This window comes from Heptranchias perlo, chromosome 2, assembly GCF_035084215.1.
Source record: "Heptranchias perlo isolate sHepPer1 chromosome 2, sHepPer1.hap1, whole genome shotgun sequence".
Taxonomy (NCBI): Eukaryota; Metazoa; Chordata; class Chondrichthyes; order Hexanchiformes; family Hexanchidae; genus Heptranchias; species Heptranchias perlo.
Genome location: NC_090326.1, coordinates 33,869,495 through 33,888,358, shown reverse-complemented (window position 1 = coordinate 33,888,358; position 18,864 = coordinate 33,869,495). Strand labels below are relative to the sequence as shown.

The window sequence follows — 18,864 nt, the reverse complement described above, 5'->3', positions numbered from 1 at the left end:
ATAATTAAATGACCTATATACTATGTCAGATCTAGGCATAGTAGTTAAATGTATTGTAACTGTTTGTGGCAGCAATTGTAAAGGTAAATAAAATATTGAGGTGTATAAATAGATCCGTAAAATATGAGAATTTTCCTGTCCCATTGATCCAGGTGCAAAGGTGAGGAAAAAGGGCAGAGACCCCTTTTGCTGAGTCTCTGCGCCTTATATTTCTGGGCCTCCCTGTGAGCATGGGGCTAGGCCTGTGCCTACAGTAAACGCAGGCCCAACACAGCCAACCTAATGAGGGGAAGAGGGCGCTCCCCACCTTGCACCTCATTTTCCCACTGGAATGCTCATTGCCGCATTGACACCTAGAGAGAAACATGGTGCTGAGACCTCTCTCTTTCTCCCCCCCCCCCCCCCCCCCCGCCCAAAATTGCAGAGACCGGCACTTGGATTTGCTGAGCCTTCTGCCAGCATTAGGCACTGCTGGGGGTGGGCTTGCATTAGTGTCCAAGTCATATAAATAGCCCAAGACAGGAAATACCAGCGTTCCTGGGTCTAGGCAGGAGCAGTGCATTTGGGGTACAGTGCTGGAGTAGGAGAGGAAGGGCGACTAGGGAAATAAACCTTCAAAAGTCCAAGGAAGAATTAACTAACATCAAATATGATTGGGATATAATTCAAGTTTTGAAAATAATGTAGGGAATTGTTGAAAGCTATTTTGCCCAGAACCAGAAGGCATGATTGTGAACTAACAAGCTGGAAAGTTCCTGGGAGTATTAAATAAAAGCAAAACAAGAAACTACAAAGAAAGAAAAATACAATTTTATAAGATATGTGGAAAACAAATATGTACTTCTGACAAAACAGAGAAATGTGGCAATGGGAAAACAGAGATTGCACTTGCTAATTAAGGTCAAACTAAGAAGAATTTTAGGATACAATTATATTGGTTCGGGGACCTGCATTGTTTACGGATGCCAGTAAAGTGTGTGTTATGAAGAAACTCAACAAATTAAATTTCTACTCAACAGCTGGACTGGATCAGATGAGTTCTAAAATTTACAACAAAATAAGTGAGGCCAGGCTTACTATTTTATTAGCTATGATTAGAACTCTTTATTGGGGAAAAAAAGATGATTGTGAAGGGAGCATGATCTAAGTTTTTAAACTGCTGAAAGGCCCGAATTTTGTAAAATTAATGAACTTCAAGTAGTGTAAACTAGAAAAAGTCTCCCCTCCCCACAAGATACTAGAGCCCTGATATTTACTCGCGGTGGGGGGGATGAGGGGGGGGGTGCCCTTTTTCGGACACCAAACCCGAAAGTGGTTACTTAATTGATGGATTACATTTTCTTATTCCGGGGGGATGTCTGACTTTGTTGGGGGGGGTTGGGGGGTTGGTGATAGTGGTCAGCCAATCCTGGGGCCTTTAAAACATAAGCTTGGTGAGCACTCCTGCTCCTCCTAGCTCACAAGCAGCGCAGTAAAGGCATTTACCTCGGATCCGGCCTTTCTTGCCTCCGTTTCACCGAAGAGATTCACGAGCCCCGGGAAACCCGTGCTCGAGGCTGGATTTGATGGTCTCTTAAAATCAATTTAAAAAGACCTAATTAAGTCTCGTAATGACATTAATTGCTCCGATAACTACCTGCCCGCTTGCACTAATTAGGGTCCCACCTCAGGCGAGGAGGTTACTCACGCATCCAAAAATGCCTCTGTTAAACTGGAAGTGGGCGCGTTGGACCGGGTTGCAGTCGCGCTGGAAAAATCATTCATTTTAACTTCCCACCCATTCTTGGGGGTTAAAATCCCCCCCTAGGTCTCCAGTAAGACCTCCAGTTCGGGTGGAATTCCTCATCATCATCAAGATGTCTGCCTCCAAACATACACCTGTTCTATGGAATCTGCTGTTGGTTCTCAAATTAATCTTCACCTGGAAAATTGCAGCCTAATTCATGGTACCCAGTATAGCTTTGGCATCCCATTCCACTAATCTTGTTGCCAATGTTGCTCACCTTCTGAACTGTATTCTTGAACATTTTGCCGAATCATCTTTCTTTGCCTTGGACTTCTCATGGTTGTTGTACTTCTAAACAAGTTACCATCATGTGGCATCCCACCAAAGCTATCTTCGTGGGTATCTAGTTTTCTCTCAAGTTGCTGCATCTGTGCTGTGGTTGATGATCCATCTCTGACTCTTTTCCTATTAGTGTTAGGATTCTCCCGGGCTCTGTATTTAGCATTAGACGTCAGGAATACAACATTAGCAAGCTTCAAGTAAGGTTAGTTAGAACAAGGTTTTTTCCCTCTGGACTCTGACTCAGTCCCACTCTGACCCTCTTTCAATGACCTCCAACAGTCCTAATCCAACTTTATTCATTCTTGCTGGTTTCACTTTACATTATTTAACTTGCTTTAGATCACACAACCTCAGTGCTCACAACTGGTCGAAAAAATTTGTATTATCCAATTATTTGAATTAAGCAGCATAAATAATATGGCAAAGTGGGAATTTAGTGCTAAAAAACAGAATTATCAGATAATTTGAATTAAGCAATTATGAATTAAGAATAGTCAGGATATCAAAAGAAATTTAGAAACAAATTATTTTCCACCTGCTTTTTCGGCCTAGATGAACTGTAATGCAGGTTCGAAGTATTGACATTTTTTAATAAGTATTTTGAACTATGACTTTAAAAGATTCATATTAGAATATGCAGCCTACAGAAAATTCACCCTAACAAAAGAATATGAGAACGTATAAAACAGGCTTATTAAGCCTGTTGCTCCCTATAGGCCAGGTATTACTTGTTATCACAATCGAACCTACCTGATATCTAAGACACATAACCTCTGGTAAAACGTCCAAGAAAGTAGAGCTCTATAACATTTCTCCCCAACCTAAGATAACCTTGCAAAGCTCCAGGATAAAAGTCTATTGTAACGTTTTTCTTTATTGAATGCTCCCCAAGTACATTACACAGGTGACATCCCCATGGTCCCAGCAGCAAGGGGCATTGTTGTCCAGAACGTTTATCTCTGCCCACAAATGCACCGTACAACCTTTAATCCTGTTTCTAATCATATCTACATCTGACTCTTTTTGAAAGGAGTTAAGCATTTACCGTTTTTGCTGGGAGTCCATGGCCTAGAAATTCGATAGCACCGCGCCCGTTTTTCAGGCGCAAAACGGGCACATAAGCATCAAATATGGTGGGCAAGGCTCGCGCGGTCATTAAAAGACAGAAGTGTGCAGCCCACCATATTGGATCAGGCTGCTTCGTAGGCATCCAGGGCACATCCCAGAACTATTTAAAACAATAAAATATTTAAATTAGAGTCCAACGCTTGCTGTAGGACCCTTTTCTGATATTGATGTGCCCCAGCGCTGGATTTGCCACATGATGAACTCGCTCAGCAGTTTGTGGCACTAACAGACAGGAAGGACCTTTCAGCAGCGCTATTTAAAGGGCTCATCCACTACTTACAGGTTAGTTGCTGGTTAGTCATTTGACTGTTAACATTTTGTGTTTTTGGCCAATTTTCTGACTGAAAACTTAATTCTGAATGCTGAGAAGATGATTTTGCTGGTGACCATTCGATCCATTGTGCCTGTGCCAGCTCTTTCAAAGAGAAATCCAATTAGTCCCAGTCCCCTGCTCTTTCCCTATAGCCGTGCAATATTTTCCTTTCCAAGTATATATATATATATATATATATCCAATTCCCTTTTGAAAGTTACCATTTGAATCTGCTTCTACCACCCTTTCAGGCAATGCATTCTATATAATCGCTCGCTGCGTGAAACAATTTCTCCACATCTCCCCTCTGGTTAATTTGCCGCTGTTTTATTTGCAGATGGTTATTTGCAGCTGTTCCCATGACATCTTGAATTAATTCTGTTGCATTTAGCAACGCATCCTGTGCTATTATTCTTCCTGGATACCAAGTTAACTTTTGAGATTGATTAATCACTCCAATTTAATTTTATTATTTGATTTTAATGTTCACAACAATTTGAAGTACAGAATCCCTTCAGTGAGAGTGAGCTAATTATACTAAATTAGGGTGAGGTAGAGGAGATCCTTTGAAGTATAGACCACAATCTAAAAATCGAGAACAAAGCTCTTAACCTAATTAACCCTGCCTAGCTAAAGCTGGTAAACTATTCTAAGTTTTACAAATTGCGACACTTGAGTTTACAGATATAGAGGTTCTTGTAAGTTTTGGTAGTTTATTTTTTGGATCTTTCATTAAATTTCAAGCTATGCACTGAAGATGGCAGAAAAGTGAGTTATGCAGTGACTCAAATTTGTATCACTGGTTTTGAAAAACAGCTCCAAACTGGAGTTTTCTAATACTCTTTTTTTTATTACTGAACTTTTTCCAGTGCAAGTGGCTCAATAGTTGTAGGGCAGATTCAGGAACAACAGAGAAATAACTGCATGTGCAAGATTTGCATAGCTGGATAGAAGTTTTAAATTGCTTAGCCAGGACCTTCCCTATAGTTTAGGGAAGGTCCATGCAGGTGAGCAATGATAGCTCGTCATAGGTACATACAGAATGACGCAGACCCAGAATGGCAGATCTGGTGGCACTTTCAGAACACAATGTTGTCTCTGACGGCACTCTTGTCATCAGACCCTGCAGCATAAAGGGAGCTTTAAATGAACTGTAGAAACAGAACAAAAAGGAGACACCAGATGAATTAAAAGAACTGGGTAAAATTGAGTGAAAGAAGATTGTTGAAATGTTGGTAAAATGAGGATTAAATCAAAGATAATCAGAGTTACGGTGCTATTCATATGCTAATACTTAACTGGAGCTATTAATCAAGTTAATCACAACACTGTCAATACATAGGCTTAGCTGGAAGTGTGTTTGCATTTTAAATTCAGATGAGGCAGTTTAATTAGCTGCTCTGTTCATCTAATTTATAACTGGGAATCAGTAAATGGGATGGTTTCCATAGCAGATTGAACAAAAAAAGTTGCAATGTGTGACATACTTTCTGGTTGCCATGCCGTCTTCAGCGGAAGGGAAGGTGCGTTCAAGCCAGTGAGCACAAAACTGCTCCACTGGGTTGTATGGGTGGGCTGAGCTGCGAGCAGTCAGATAACAGTGGCTGCTTCCAGTGGCAATGTTCGTGTTGCCATCAGAGGCACCACCACCACATCTGTCTTACAGCTATGCTACTGAAATCAGGCTGCCATCTGTTGCATTATGGTAACATAAATGGCACATTACTGACAGGTACATGAAAATCTCTCTCCTTCCCACCATATTTTTTCTGTCTTGCTCATTCCTCCATGCCACACGACACTGAGTTCAGGGCTGGTACTGTGCTCTCAGGCATCTACAGTGCCATGTTTGGCCAGTAAACAGTTGAAGGGACCCAGTCTGTTTTCTTTGCCTTTTTTCTCTTCTACCCCTGCTTACAAATAAAAGAAATGTGCTCACATGGTTGCTCAGAAGTCATGAATGAGATTTTGCCACTCTGGCTGGAATGTAGCTACTAATACACAGACCATGATGGCCTGCACAATCAAGAAATTAGGCTCCTGAGGTCCACATTGGTTAAACTATCCTGTGTAGTTTCACTAATAGGAGTAAGTACCTTTCAAGCATCTTGAAGCCACTCCTTGAATAATATTCTCTAAGCATAATCAAGATAGAGCAACTTTTATTATTAATTCTCGGGATGAAGGCATCTCTGGCAAGGCCGGCATTTATTGCCCATCCCTAGTTGCCCTTGAAAAGGCGGTGATGGGCTTTCTTCTTGAACCATTGCAATCCATGCGGCGAAGGTGCTTGCACAATGCGGTTAGGTAGGGAGTTCCAGGATTTTGACTGAGCGACAATGAAGGAACAGCGATATCCGTCCATTTCAGGATGGTGGGGAGGAGAACTTGGAGGTGATGGTGTTCCCATGCACCTGCTGCCCTTGTCCTTCTAGGTGGTGGAGGGCATGGGTTTGGGAGGTGCTGCCGGAAAGCTTTGGCGAGTTACTGCAGTGCATCCTGTAGATCTGCCGATAGCAAGTTGCTCTTTAGCATGCCTGTAGACCTGTGTTGTAGCTTTACTAGGTTGGCACCTCATTTTCAGGTACATCTGGTGCTTCACCTGGTATGCTCTTCTACACTCCTCATTGAATCAGGGTTGGTCATCTGGCTTGATGATGATAGAGGAGTGTGGGATATGCTGAGCCATGAGGTTACAGAATGTTGTGGAATACAATTCTGCAGCTGCTGATGACCCACAGTGCCTCATGGATGCCCAATTTTGAGCCGTTGCATCTGTTCTTAATGTATCTCACTTAGCACGGTGATAAAGCCACACAACACGATGGAGAGTGTCCTCAGTGTGAAGACGGGAATTGATCTGCACGAGGACTGCGGAGGTCAGCCCTCCCAATGCTGTCATGTACAGACTCATCTGCACCAGATTGGGGAGGGCGAGGTCAAGCAGGTTATTCCTCCTGTTGGTTCTCTCACCACCTGCTGCGTGCTCATTCTGGCAGCTATGTCCTTCAGGACTCGGCCAGCTCGGTCAATGGTGGTACTATCGAGCCACTCTTGGTGATAGACATTGAAGTCCCCCACCCAGCATGCATTCTGTGGCCTTGCTACTGATTCATCAACTGAGGGAGGGTGGTTGATAGCAATCAACCTTGCCCATGTTTGACCTGAAGCCATGAGATGACAACCAGAGCTGGGTATCCACTGAGACTACTACAGCTTCATGTTGTTTTCTAGTTTATATTGTGTTTTCTGGTTTGAGACTAAATGTAAAATAGTATTCATTGACCAGAAAATGTCATAAGTATCCAAATTATGCTAGGTTTTAGTTCAGCTACTGATGGAAGATCAGTATTTTGACAGTCTCAAACTCCTCTTTGGTGAACATGTTTTAAACTTTGCCCATTTTGAGTGGCAGCGATCAAAAGTGTGAGCAGTAAACTCGAGAGAGCGCTTTTGCATATGACATCACTTATAATGTCACTCGAGGTTTCTCTGCTATTTTGTCTGGTCAGACAACTAATGGTGTAGTCCATAATATGCCCTTATATACAGTTGTGTGGTGAAAGATCACTTCACCAAAACCACAGGTCCTGTATGTGGTGAATGTACTTTTAATAAAAAATGAGAAGAATCTATTTTTAAGCATAAAAATGTCAGCAGTATGTTAAAGTGGAATGATAAGATGAAAGCTTGACATTATATTAGGGTAAACATTTGAATATATTATAAAGGAAGCAATTCAACAGTTTTTAGCAAGTGTGAATCCAGCATGGGATTCTGAACATCAAGTATAATGCTAATAAATTATTTAAGGCTCTAACAGAATTAGCCGATGATGGTTACGTGGCCAGTGTTAATATTTGCACTTTGAGAAAATATTGATGAGGTACATCAGAGGAGACTGCTGAGTGAAATGAAAGCACTTGACATTAAGGAGAATGCTATAAGTTGAATTGATAAATTTATTAAATAAAAAGCAAAAGGTGTTGATCAATAGTAGTTCTAATTGGGCAGAGAGCTGCAAAGGGTCAGACCCGGGACTTCTGGTCACAACACTTTTTATTGATTTTATATTGGTTTGTGTGGCAAATTTGTTGTGGGGCAAATAGTGTTCCCAGAAAATGTACAAAAGCACACAATAATAAAATACATTGTATTAGTATAGTTATACATACTTGTGTGGTGGTGTGCACTGCAACGTTGACAGTGACCTAACGTGGGAGAGGGAAGATTACCTTCCTTAGGCTCCTGGATTATCATTGCTCTCTGCACAGGTGAAGTTGCTCCTCATTTTCTCTTTTTGTGCTGCCTGGCCTCTTTCATGGGATGTGCTTAAAATATTTATTGGAGTTGTGAACCTCTAAGAAAGGAGCCTAGACTGCCTGGTATTTCTGGAGCTTTTAGATAGACGCTATGGGCTCGATTTTTGGATGTCCGAACGGGTGGGTTCGTGGCGGGGGGCTCCGAAAATCGGGGATTCCCGGGGCGGGTCCAGAGCCCGGCTTCAACCCGCCCACTTCCGGGTTCCCCATTGACACGCTTAGATGCGTGCGCAGCCCCTGCATGCGGGATTCTGCCGGCGGGATCCCACTTAAGGCAATTAATGTGATAGTTCAGGTTGTTAGGAGACCTGATTTGTAGGATATTTTAGAAGGGGTGGGATTTTCATCCAAACTGAGCGTGTTTCCCGTACTGGGGGAAAACACTCCCAGTTGAAATGGACATGTTACATCCACCAGCCTATGGAAGCTGCAAAGGTCCATTTGACAGGTTGGGTGGGGGGGGGGACGAGGAGACCCTCACTCATTGCAGGAGGCCACTCTGTCACTTTGGACAAAGTTTGGCCTGCACCACTCTCCTCCTATCAATAAAATTCACAAACTTGCAACCTCAACCCCTTGTGCAGATACATTTACCTACCTTGCGGACCCCCTCAAACGTACATCTTCTGGATGGGGGCCGCCATAGCTGCAGTCGTGACCTCCTCGGAGGACAAACAGCATCACCAGCCTCACCAGCCACGCCGTCCACCTCAGACACGTGGAGCTCCACAACACAGTGCTGTGACACATCCACCTGCTCAGCAGGAGGGAGGGCAATCGCAGAGAGAGATGCATCGCAGAAGGCACTACCCTCCCCACAGGGTTTACAGACCGAGGCTCAGCTTCCTGGACCTCTCTGAGCAGCAGTGCACACGGAGGCTCAGTGTCACTTGACATGTAGTCGTATACATCTGCAGCCTCCTTCATGCTGAGCTGCTCCCGGCTGGCCCGAGCACCATCATCTTACCTGTCGCTGTCAAAGTCACCACCGCCCTCAGCAACTTCTCCGCATCCTTCCAATGTGCCACCAGGGACATCGCAGGCATCTCTCAGTCGTCTGCACAAAAGAGCCATGCCAATACACCTACACCCACTCTGCAGTGGCACAATGGGTGGCATCAGTTGTGGGTCTTCATGGTGATCCTCAGGAAAGGGCATTATTGCACAAACCAGACAAGATTTGCAAAGACGTGGCAGTAGTGGTGCCAATATAATTTGTAATGTGAGTTGATCAGAAATCAAATATAAGTAAAAACCATGACAAACCCCAAACACCCCTGTACATCCCCTTCATGCTCATGACACGTTTGCCTTGCGCTACCTACTACACATATGTGATGCATGCCCTGTGGCTGCAGTAAAGGTAGTGGCAGGTTGGGTGAGGCTGACCGTGAAAGAGATGCATGAGAGGGTGAGTATGAGATAGAGCCATGAGATTGTATGAGGATTGGGTTGAGTGGTAGTGGTGAGTAAATGCAGGTAAGATGAGGATGAGGTTTGAGTGGGTGTGAGGGGTGATGTGACAGAGTAGTGTTGGCAGTGCAGAAGGAGATGTGGGGTGAGGGCGGTGATGTGGCAGACGGAGTGTAGGGGAATGAATAAGTGTACTCACTTCGGCTGAACTACTTAGGTCATTGAAGCGCCTCCTGCACTGTATGCAAGTGCGTGGTATGTTGGTGGTGCTGGTAACCTCCTCTGCTACCTCGAGCCAGGCCTTCATGGTGGCAGAGGCAGGCCACTTCCTCCTGTCCGCCGGGTGGAAGATCTCCCTCCTCCTCCTCCTCCTCACCCCATCCAGTGTGACCTGGAGTGAGGCATCATTAAACCTGGGAGCAGCCTTCCCCCTGGGATGCTCCATGCTGTAATTTTGCCTATTTTCTGCAGCATCAGTCAGTGGGGGACTGCCCCTTTAAATTGGGCCCCTCCAGCTGACAGCCTGTGATGCAGGTGCGCAGTCTGCCTGCTGCGCAGCTTTCCAGCGCGAAACCCGGAAGCCAAGGTAAGTGGCTTCAATTAGGCTGCGATCACCTGGGGAACCCACCGATTTTACTGGGCGGGTTACCCAGGCGTCTAGTCGACCCCCCACTGGCAACTCGCCTCCCTCCTAATATTGAGCCCTATATCTCACTTGTTCCAACTGAAGTGTGCTGGATATTTTAGTGAAGTTTGTTGGGGGCACTGTTGCTATTCGGGTATTTTACCAACACTTCTATCTTGTGTTCAGAATTTTAAAACAGTTTCCAAAAACAAAACGAATTTCCTAGGAGCCAAAGCCAGCGCCAGCATCATTCTACCTGTTGTGTCTGAGAGAGTGCACCCAGGATTAACAATTAGCCTTTTGTTATGATATCAGCGTGGGATGACAACCAGGTTCTCCTATGTTTTCTAAAAAGTGGAAAACATCACACCATTAGACAAAAGCATATAGGCTAAAACCAATAAATTTATTTACAAATAGAATAATATTCAAAAGCAGTAAAACGCAACATTACTGAAAGTGCAATACTTAAAACAATGAAGGAGCAATCAATCCGACATGGGTTAAAATACCCGTTTTAGAATGTATATCTTGCAAAACTTGAATGGAACAGTTTTTTGTAGACCTCACAATGCATGGAGTTCAGATCTCCTAAACAGAATTAAAGTTATTGAAACAAGTTTCCAGTATCAATTTCAGATCAAAAGTATCTGGGTAGAAACATAGAAACATAGAAAATAGGAGCGAGGGTAGGCCATTCGGCCCTTCGGGCCTGCTCCGCCATTCAAAATGATCATGGCTGATCGTCTAACTCAGTACCCTATTCCTGCTTTTTCCCCATATCCCTTTAGCATTAAGAAATATATCTATCTCCTTAAATACATCAAATAACTTGGCCTCCATTGCCTTCTGTGGTAGAGAATTCCACAGGTTCACCACCCTCTGAAGAAATTTCTCCTCATCTCGGTTCTAAATGGCATACTCCATATCCTGAGACTGTGACCCCTGGTTCTGGACTCCCCAGCCATCGTGAACATCCTCCCTGCATCTAGTCTGTCTAGTCCTGTTAGAATTTTATATGTTTCGATGAGATCACCTCTCATTCTTCTAAACTCTAGTGAATATAGGCCTAGTCGACCCAATCTCTCCTCATACGTCAGTCCTGCCATCCGAGGAATCAGTCTGGTAAACCTTCGTTGCAGTCCCTCCGTGGCAAGGACATCCTTCCTCAGATAAGGAGACCAAAACTGCACACAATACTCCAGATGTGGTCTCACCAAGGCCCTGTATAACTGCAGGAAGACACCCCTGCTCCTGTACTGAAATCCTCTTGCAATGAAGGCCAACATACCATTCGCCTTCCTAACTGCTTGCTGCACCTGAATGCTCGCTTTCAGCGACTGGTGTACAAGGACACCCAGGTCTCGTTGCACCTCCCCTTTTCCCAATCTATCACCATTCAGATAATCTGCCTTTCTGTTTTTACAACCAAAGTGGATAACCTCACATTTATCCACGTTATACTGCATCTGCCATGTTCTTGTCCACTCACCCAACTTGTCTAAATCACATTGGAGCCTCTTTGCATCCTCCTCACAGCTCACATTCCACCCCAGCTTTGTGTCATCTGCAAACTTGGAAATGATACATTTAATTCCCTCATCCAAATTATTGATGTATATTGTGAATGGCTGGGGCCCAAGCACTGATCCCTGCGATACCCCACTAGTCACTGCCTGCCACCCGGAAAAAGACCTATTTATTTCTATTCTCTGTTTCCTGTCTGTCAACCAATTCTCAATCCATGCCAGTATATTCCCCCCAATCCCAAAAGCCTTCTGAAAATCCAAATACACCACATCCACTGGCTCTCCCCTATCTATTCTACTAGTTACATCCTCAAAAAACTCCAGTAGATTTGTTAAGCATGATTTCCCTTCCATAAACCCATGCTGACTTTATCCAATTCTGTTAATGACTTCCAAGTCTTCTGTTATCACATTTTTTCTAATAGACTCTAGCATTTTCCCCACTACTGATGTTAGGCTGACTGGTCTGTAATTCCCTGTTTCTTCTCTCCCTCCTTTTTTTTTAAATATTGGGTTACATTTGCCACCCTCCAATCTGTAGGAACTGTTCCAGAGTCTATAGAATTTTGGAAGATGACCACCAATGCATGCACTATTTCCAGGGCCACTTCCTTTAGTACTCTGGGATATAGATTATCAGGCCCTGGGGATTTGCCAGCCTTTAGCCCCATTAATTTCCCTAGGACTTTTTTTTAACTAATACTGGTTTCCTTCAGTTCCCCTCTCACTAGACCCTTGGTTCACTAACATTTCTGGGAGGTTATTTGTGTCCTCCTTTGTGAAGACAGAACCAAAGTATGTGTTTAATTGTTCTGCCATTTCTTTGTTCCCCGTTATAATTTCCGCCATTTCTGATTGTAAGGGACCTACATTTGTCTTCATCATTTTCTCTTGACATATTTATAGAAGCTTTTACAGTCAGTTTTTATGTTCCCTGCTAGTTTACTCTCATACTCTATTCTTCCCCTCTTAATCAATCTCTTTGTTCTCCTTTGCTGAATTCTAAACTGCTCCCAATCCCCAGGCTTGCTGCTTTTTCTGGCAATGTTATATGTCTCCTCTTTGGATCTAATACTATCCCTAATTTATTTTGTAAGCCACAGTTTTGAGCCACCTTTCCTGTTTTATTTTTGCGCCAGACAGGAATGAATAATTGTTGTAATTCCTGCACACGTTCTTTAAATATTAGCCATTGCCTATCCACCGTCATCCCTTTTAGTAAAGTTCCCCAATCTATCATAGCCAACTCACACCTCATACTTTCGTAATTTCCTTTATTTAGATTCAGGACCCTAGTTTCGGATTCAACTACTTCACTCTCCATCTTAATGAGGAATTCTATCATGTTATGGTCGCTCTTCCCTAAGCGACCCCGCACAACAAGATTGTTAATTTATCCTTTCTCATTGCACAATACCCAGTCTAGGATCGCCTGTTCTCTAGTTGGTTCCTCAACGTATTGGTCTAGAAAATGATCACGTACACACTCCAGGAATTCCTCCCCCACAGTATTATTGCTAATTTGGTTTGACCAATCTATATGTAGATTAAAGTCACCCATGATTATAGTTGTACCCTTCTTACGTGCGTCTCTGATTTCCTGTTTTATGCCCTCCCCTGCATCTCCACTACTGTTTGGAGGCCTATAGACAACCCCCACCAACGTTTTCTGCCCCTTGGTGTTTCTTAGCTCCACTCGTACAGATTCCATATAGTGATTTTCCGAACCAATATCCTTCCTCACTATTACATAGATTTCCTCCTTTACTAACAACGCTACCCCACCTCCTTTCCCTTTTTGCCTGTCCTAGTACAGGGCTGTCAATCAAGATTAAAGGCACATTGGAACATACCATTACATAGAATGACTGATGAGCATGTATTCATGGATTTTCTGTACAGCCAGAATGTGATGCTTTAGCCAAGTACAACTTAGCAACCAAAACCAAGCTAACAATAACTATACCAACTTATTTACAGATCAATCAACCTGGTTATTGTCTTATAAACAACCAGGCTCTGATCTCCACTTTGAAATTTAAACAGGAGAGCTTTCTTTTTTAACACTAGTTATTTCAAATACTGTGATTAAACACAGCAATTTTTTTTCTACCACAGGCATATCACCACCAAAGGGGGAAGGATACTGAAGCTGCTTCTAGCAGAGAGCTGAAGCTGCTTCTTTCACATCATTCACCTGACGAAGGAGGAAGCCTCCGAAAGCTTGTGAATTTAAAATAAAATTGCTGGACTATAACTTGGTGTTGTAAAATTGTTTACAATCTAGCAGAGAGATAATGGCCTTGATATTTGCGGCGGGGGGGGGGAAGAGGACAAAAACAGCCGAAGAACCTGGCACGACCGGGGACGCGGAGGACGGCAGGACCCCGTTATCATTTTCTTTCTTCCGTTTCCCTCCCGCAGCCGGCCAAGTTGACAGCCTGGTCGGCTGTCGGGCGTGAAAACCAGAGGTGGCAACCGGGGACACTTAGGGACGGTCCCCAGCAATCGGGAGGAGGGTAGGTCATCATTCGTGGCTTTGGTTGGGGAGAGAGGAGAGAGAGGCCATTGTGTGGGTGGTGGGAGGGGGGTCGGTGAGAAGGTTGGCGATCCGGGCTAGAGTGGGGTGGGATTGTCCGGAGTGGGGGAGAGCCCATCGGGGCTGGAGGAAGGGGGTCAGCGATTATGGCAGAGGGGAGGCTGAAGACTTCCTTGAGGAGCTGGAGGGAGTGCTTCTGCTTGTCCAGGCCAACAAGGAGTGCTGGAAAGGGCTCTTGCCTTATGGAGCCGGCAGCGCCCGCCTCCCTTTCACTGGCGGGTATCCCGACCCCTAGGAAACCTGCGCAGCATCTGTAAAATTTTAATCGGGCTCCCAATTGCACTGTGGACACTCGGATGTCACGAAACTTGCTGCCGTAAAAATGTCAACGTGTGTGTCGGGTTGGGGTCGTGTTCCCCGTTTTTTCATTTTTAACCCCCCCCTCCGGCACACTCCCACCCGTCATGGGGGGGGGGAGGTCAATATGTGTACTGTAACAGAGGATCCTCAGTCCTTCAGCATCAGGCCTAGCAAGTGTGAAAGATGAGTCTATAGCAATTGTATGGCCAGTCGTGGATGATAAGGCATGACTAAAAAGTGTGCAGTGTGCTGGTCTGCTTATAGCCCCTTCACAACTCGTCTGTCAGAGCAGGGTGGAACTGATGGAGTTTCTGTGAGCTGTGGGGTACGGTTCCAAGGTGCCACAATATTTAGAAATAATTTTGATTACGGTAGAGAAAGTGGAATAGCTAAGATTGCAGGTGGTGATCAACTTGTGAGGGAAAGCGGGACGATCAGAAGAAGGGAAATAGTTCAGAGAGACCAACACTTACCAACTAAGCAGGTTAATTGCAAATGGCATCCAACATTGAAAAGTGTACAGTAGCACTTTTTTTTTCTCTCTTATATTGAAATTTCAGCAGTTGTAAAAATCGTTCAGTAAATAAAACATTGTAGTCTCTGAAATGAATTTTTCAAAAGCTATTAATCAATTGGTTCCCAGTTCACAATTTTCTTTAATTGCATATTCAACGTGCACATGACGGTAATATGACTCTTAATCCAGAATAATTATATCCTTTGGTTTGTGTTTCCTTCATTGCACATGTTCCTGTCATCTGTGCTTTTTGTCATGTGGATGAATCATGCAGAAAAGTAATGAAAACCTGGTTGTATATTAATTGGAGATTCATTAATATGATTGCAAAATCATTTTGAAAGATTTGGGGGCTTCATCGATGGTGTTTTGAGTTTTTAAAATTAGGGACAAATAAAACAAGATTTGTTTTAAGTACATGGAATATATAATAATTGGATGCTAGCACAGCTCAACATGCACTCTGACCTCCCATTATATAAATCTGTTGGGTAATAGCTAATTTTTTTTGTCAGATCTCGTGTCTGAGACAGTGGTGACTCCTCAACTTTCTCTTTGCTGACATTTCTGTTATGCATTGCTGCTTTGTACTACAATCTTTGTGTGTAGAGGGGGGAAGAAGGTGCTGCTGTATTATCACCATCTATAACAGCAGGAGCTTGCTTTTATATGGTGTTCCTTATGTCATAAAGAAGTCTGATGCTCAATAGTGCGATGAAGAAAAAATTAGACACCCAAGTGGGAGCGAAGAATATGTAGATGTAACTTGGGGTGGGGCCAAAGAGCAGTTGGAGAGAGAATTTTTGAGACTTCTTTGAAAGTGGGAAGGGATGAGGTAAGACTGAAGGATTGAGAGACAAAGTTCCAGAGGGTAGGGGCATGGTAGATGAAAGAGCCATCACCAATGGTGTATATTCTCAAAATCCTCAACCCTCCCCCTATCTATAGTGATTCCTTTCTTGTACCCACGCTAGGCACCTACAGAGAGGGCCAATTGTTACAGTTCACTGTTAAGTAGGAGGAGATCACAGTTACAATTGAGATCCTACTTCTCGTGTCCAACACTTGTCTGTCTGTCAAAAAAAACTCTCAAAAAAAGGAACCAATCACGTCTCTCTTTATATTTTAAAAAAGTGAGAAAGCCTTTGGATAATACAATGGTTTTTGTATTTGCCACTCCTCCCTGCCCTCCCATGGATCACCATTTTAGCACCATCTTCATGGTAAACCTCACTCTGACCTCCCTCTCTCCCCTCCTCTCATTTTTACTTACTAGCTGGGAGGCACATTCTTGCCTTCTGCTTTGCTCCCAGAACTGTGCTTTTTCAACTTCCCTTCCACTTCTGGGTTATCTTTCGTGTTGATTTTTCAGGCCGGCGTGCATACTTGACCTCTAGTCCAATCTCAGCAAAAGTAAACGAGATGCAATCTGAAAGAAGTGTAGAGTGGGCAGAGAGAAAATAGAGAATGTAAAGGAGGTATGTTGGGAAATAGAGGTACCAAATGGGAAATTTAATGAATGAAAAGGAGAAGCAGAGAGAAAAGATGTAGCCACGAGAAAAAGTGTGTGAGACATAGTGATAAATGTACACTAAAAGAATATCAAATGTACAAAAACACTGAGAAATGGAAAGAATTACAAAAACAGACACAATTACAAGCTGACACCAATTATTCTTCACCATGAGTAATGCCATAGGACCGAAACTACTGCAAAAGATTGGGAAGTTTAAAACCATGGTTGGTCATGAGACAAAAAACTGTATTCACCAAGTTTTTGGGAGAAAAAAGTAGTCACAATATTAGCACAGCTGCTCAGCCCCAGTTTACATTTGGTTCGCGAAAGCTGGTTGTTAATTACAGATGATATCATCACAGTCCCATTCGTTATTTATGATTGACAGCCATGTTTACAGCTCCAAAGTAGAAAGATAACGTCTTTCTTTACAAACTCCGAAACTATCTTTTTACAATTGAGCAGATGACCCCACTGTTGATTTTTAATCAAGAATTGTGGAGACTATTACTTTAAATCCATTTGAATTGGTAAGGGGTTCATTGAACTCTCCAGAGAGCGGATTTTTCCTTCTGCAGATGAATAGTAAATTGGACGAAATCACGCTTTGCTCCCAGGAGCCTGTATTGTTGCAACGTGTCTTTTAATTAAGAAGCATTGACTGTGTAAAAGCACATTCAGACAATGATGTTATACTATTGCTTTCATTTTGATGCAAAGTGGTTTCAGGTGTGCATCAACACAAAAATAGTATGATTTGGGTGTCCAGTCTGAAGCCATGTGGTGTGAAACCACCTCCTGTAGATAGTATCTGGACACTTGAACTTCACACAAGGTGGATCAACACTCCCACTGGCTCCCTTGTGACAGTAAAAATTAACTGCCTGGATGCACTGTGCTCCTCTGTCGCTGAACTCAATACAAAGTGGAGTTGGCAGTGTAATTTGGCCTGTCAGCTGCAGCAGCCAAAGCAAGATGGAATCCAGCAAGAATTTGAGAGCAGTTTGCTTTTTCAATGTTTGCTAGTTCCTTCTTCAAACAAATGAGTTTAAAAAAAAACTTGCATTTATATAGCATCTTTAACATAGTAAAACGTCCTAAGGTGCTTCACAGGAGCAATTTTCAAACATAAGGTTTAAACTCTTTTTTAATGTAGTTCTTTACTTACACCTACAGATAGCTGGTGCTGATATAAATAGAGCACTGTAACTTGAAATCCGTATTCTGTTTCTCATGGTTTATATCAAAGATATTTCTTTCTGTTCCAGCTGAGTTGGATGGAGAACATGCCCAGAAGGTGCGAGATCTGGAGAACACGCAGCAGCTGAAACTGAAAGAGCGGCAGAAGTTTTTTGAAGAAGCCTTTCAGCAGGATCTGGAGCAGTACCTGTCTACAGGATACTTGCAGATAGCACAGAGACGAGGCAAGGTTTTATATTATTTCACTATTATATCTTTATCAAACTTTCCTACAAAGCAAGAGTGTTTGCTATTTTGTAGGTATGCATTTTGAGGTGTAACTTTTGAAGTTTCTTTGCCTCTTAATATTTCTGACACACATAGTAGATGTAGCTTTTGAATATGAAGAAATGTATTTTTAACGATATTTATGCAGCATTTTCATGCATTGGGATCTGCAGGAGATGTTGGAAATTCTTTTTAGCTTGATGGGCCCAGATGGGAAAACTCTAGCAACCTGGTTTCTACCGGAGAAGTATATATATGTGTGTGTATGTGGCTGGGGTGAAGTGGAGAGGTTGTAAGTTGACTTAAGGGATTACTCACATCTCTGTTAGTTGGGGGAAGGATTGTTTGTATTTAGTTCTATTTTGAATACCTTGGACAGTATGTATATGTGAGAGGCCACAGAACAGGGAAACGAAATATAAAAATGGTGAAACCTGCAACAGTCAGACAGCTGCTGCATTCCATATGCTGTCTCCAACAAGTGAGTGTCTAACCACCTCCCATTGACATTCAACGGCATTACCATCGCTGAATCCCCCACCATCAACATCCTGGGGGGGTCACCATTGATCAGAAATTTAACTGGACCAGCCACAAAAATACTGTGGCTACAAGAGCAGGTCAGATGCTGGGTATTCTGTGGCGAGTGACTCACCTCCTGACTCTCCAAAGCCTTTCCACCATCTACAAGGCACAAGTCAGGAGTGTGATGGAATACTCTCCACTTGCCTGGATGAGTGCAGCTCCAACAACACTCAAGAAGCTCGACACCATCCAGGACAAAGCAGCCCACTTGATTGGCACCCCATCCACCACCCTAAACATTCACTCCCTTCACCACCGGCACACCGTGGCTGGATTGCGTACCATCCACAGGATGCCCTGCAGCAACTCGCCATGGCTTCCTCGACAGCACCTCCCAAACCCGCGACCTCTACCACCTAGAAGGACAAGAGCAGCAGGCACATGGGAACACCACCACCTGCACATTCCCCTCCAAGTCACACACCATCCCGACTTGGAAATGTATCGCCGTTTGTTCATCGTCGCTGGGTCAAAATCCTGGA

General features: G+C 43.5%; 1 protein-coding gene across 2 annotated transcripts in view; it reads left to right on the top strand.

The window, feature by feature from the left end:
* Positions 1–18,864, top strand: part of LOC137336829 (dysbindin-like) — a 225,916-nt gene that overhangs the window by 166,326 nt on the left and 40,726 nt on the right. For both annotated transcript variants that reach the window (XM_068001691.1, XM_068001692.1), the window contains exon 8: positions 17,599–17,754. In XM_068001691.1, the coding sequence (XP_067857792.1) occupies positions 17,599–17,754 (156 nt within the window). The remainder of the gene's footprint in view (positions 1–17,598; positions 17,755–18,864) is intronic.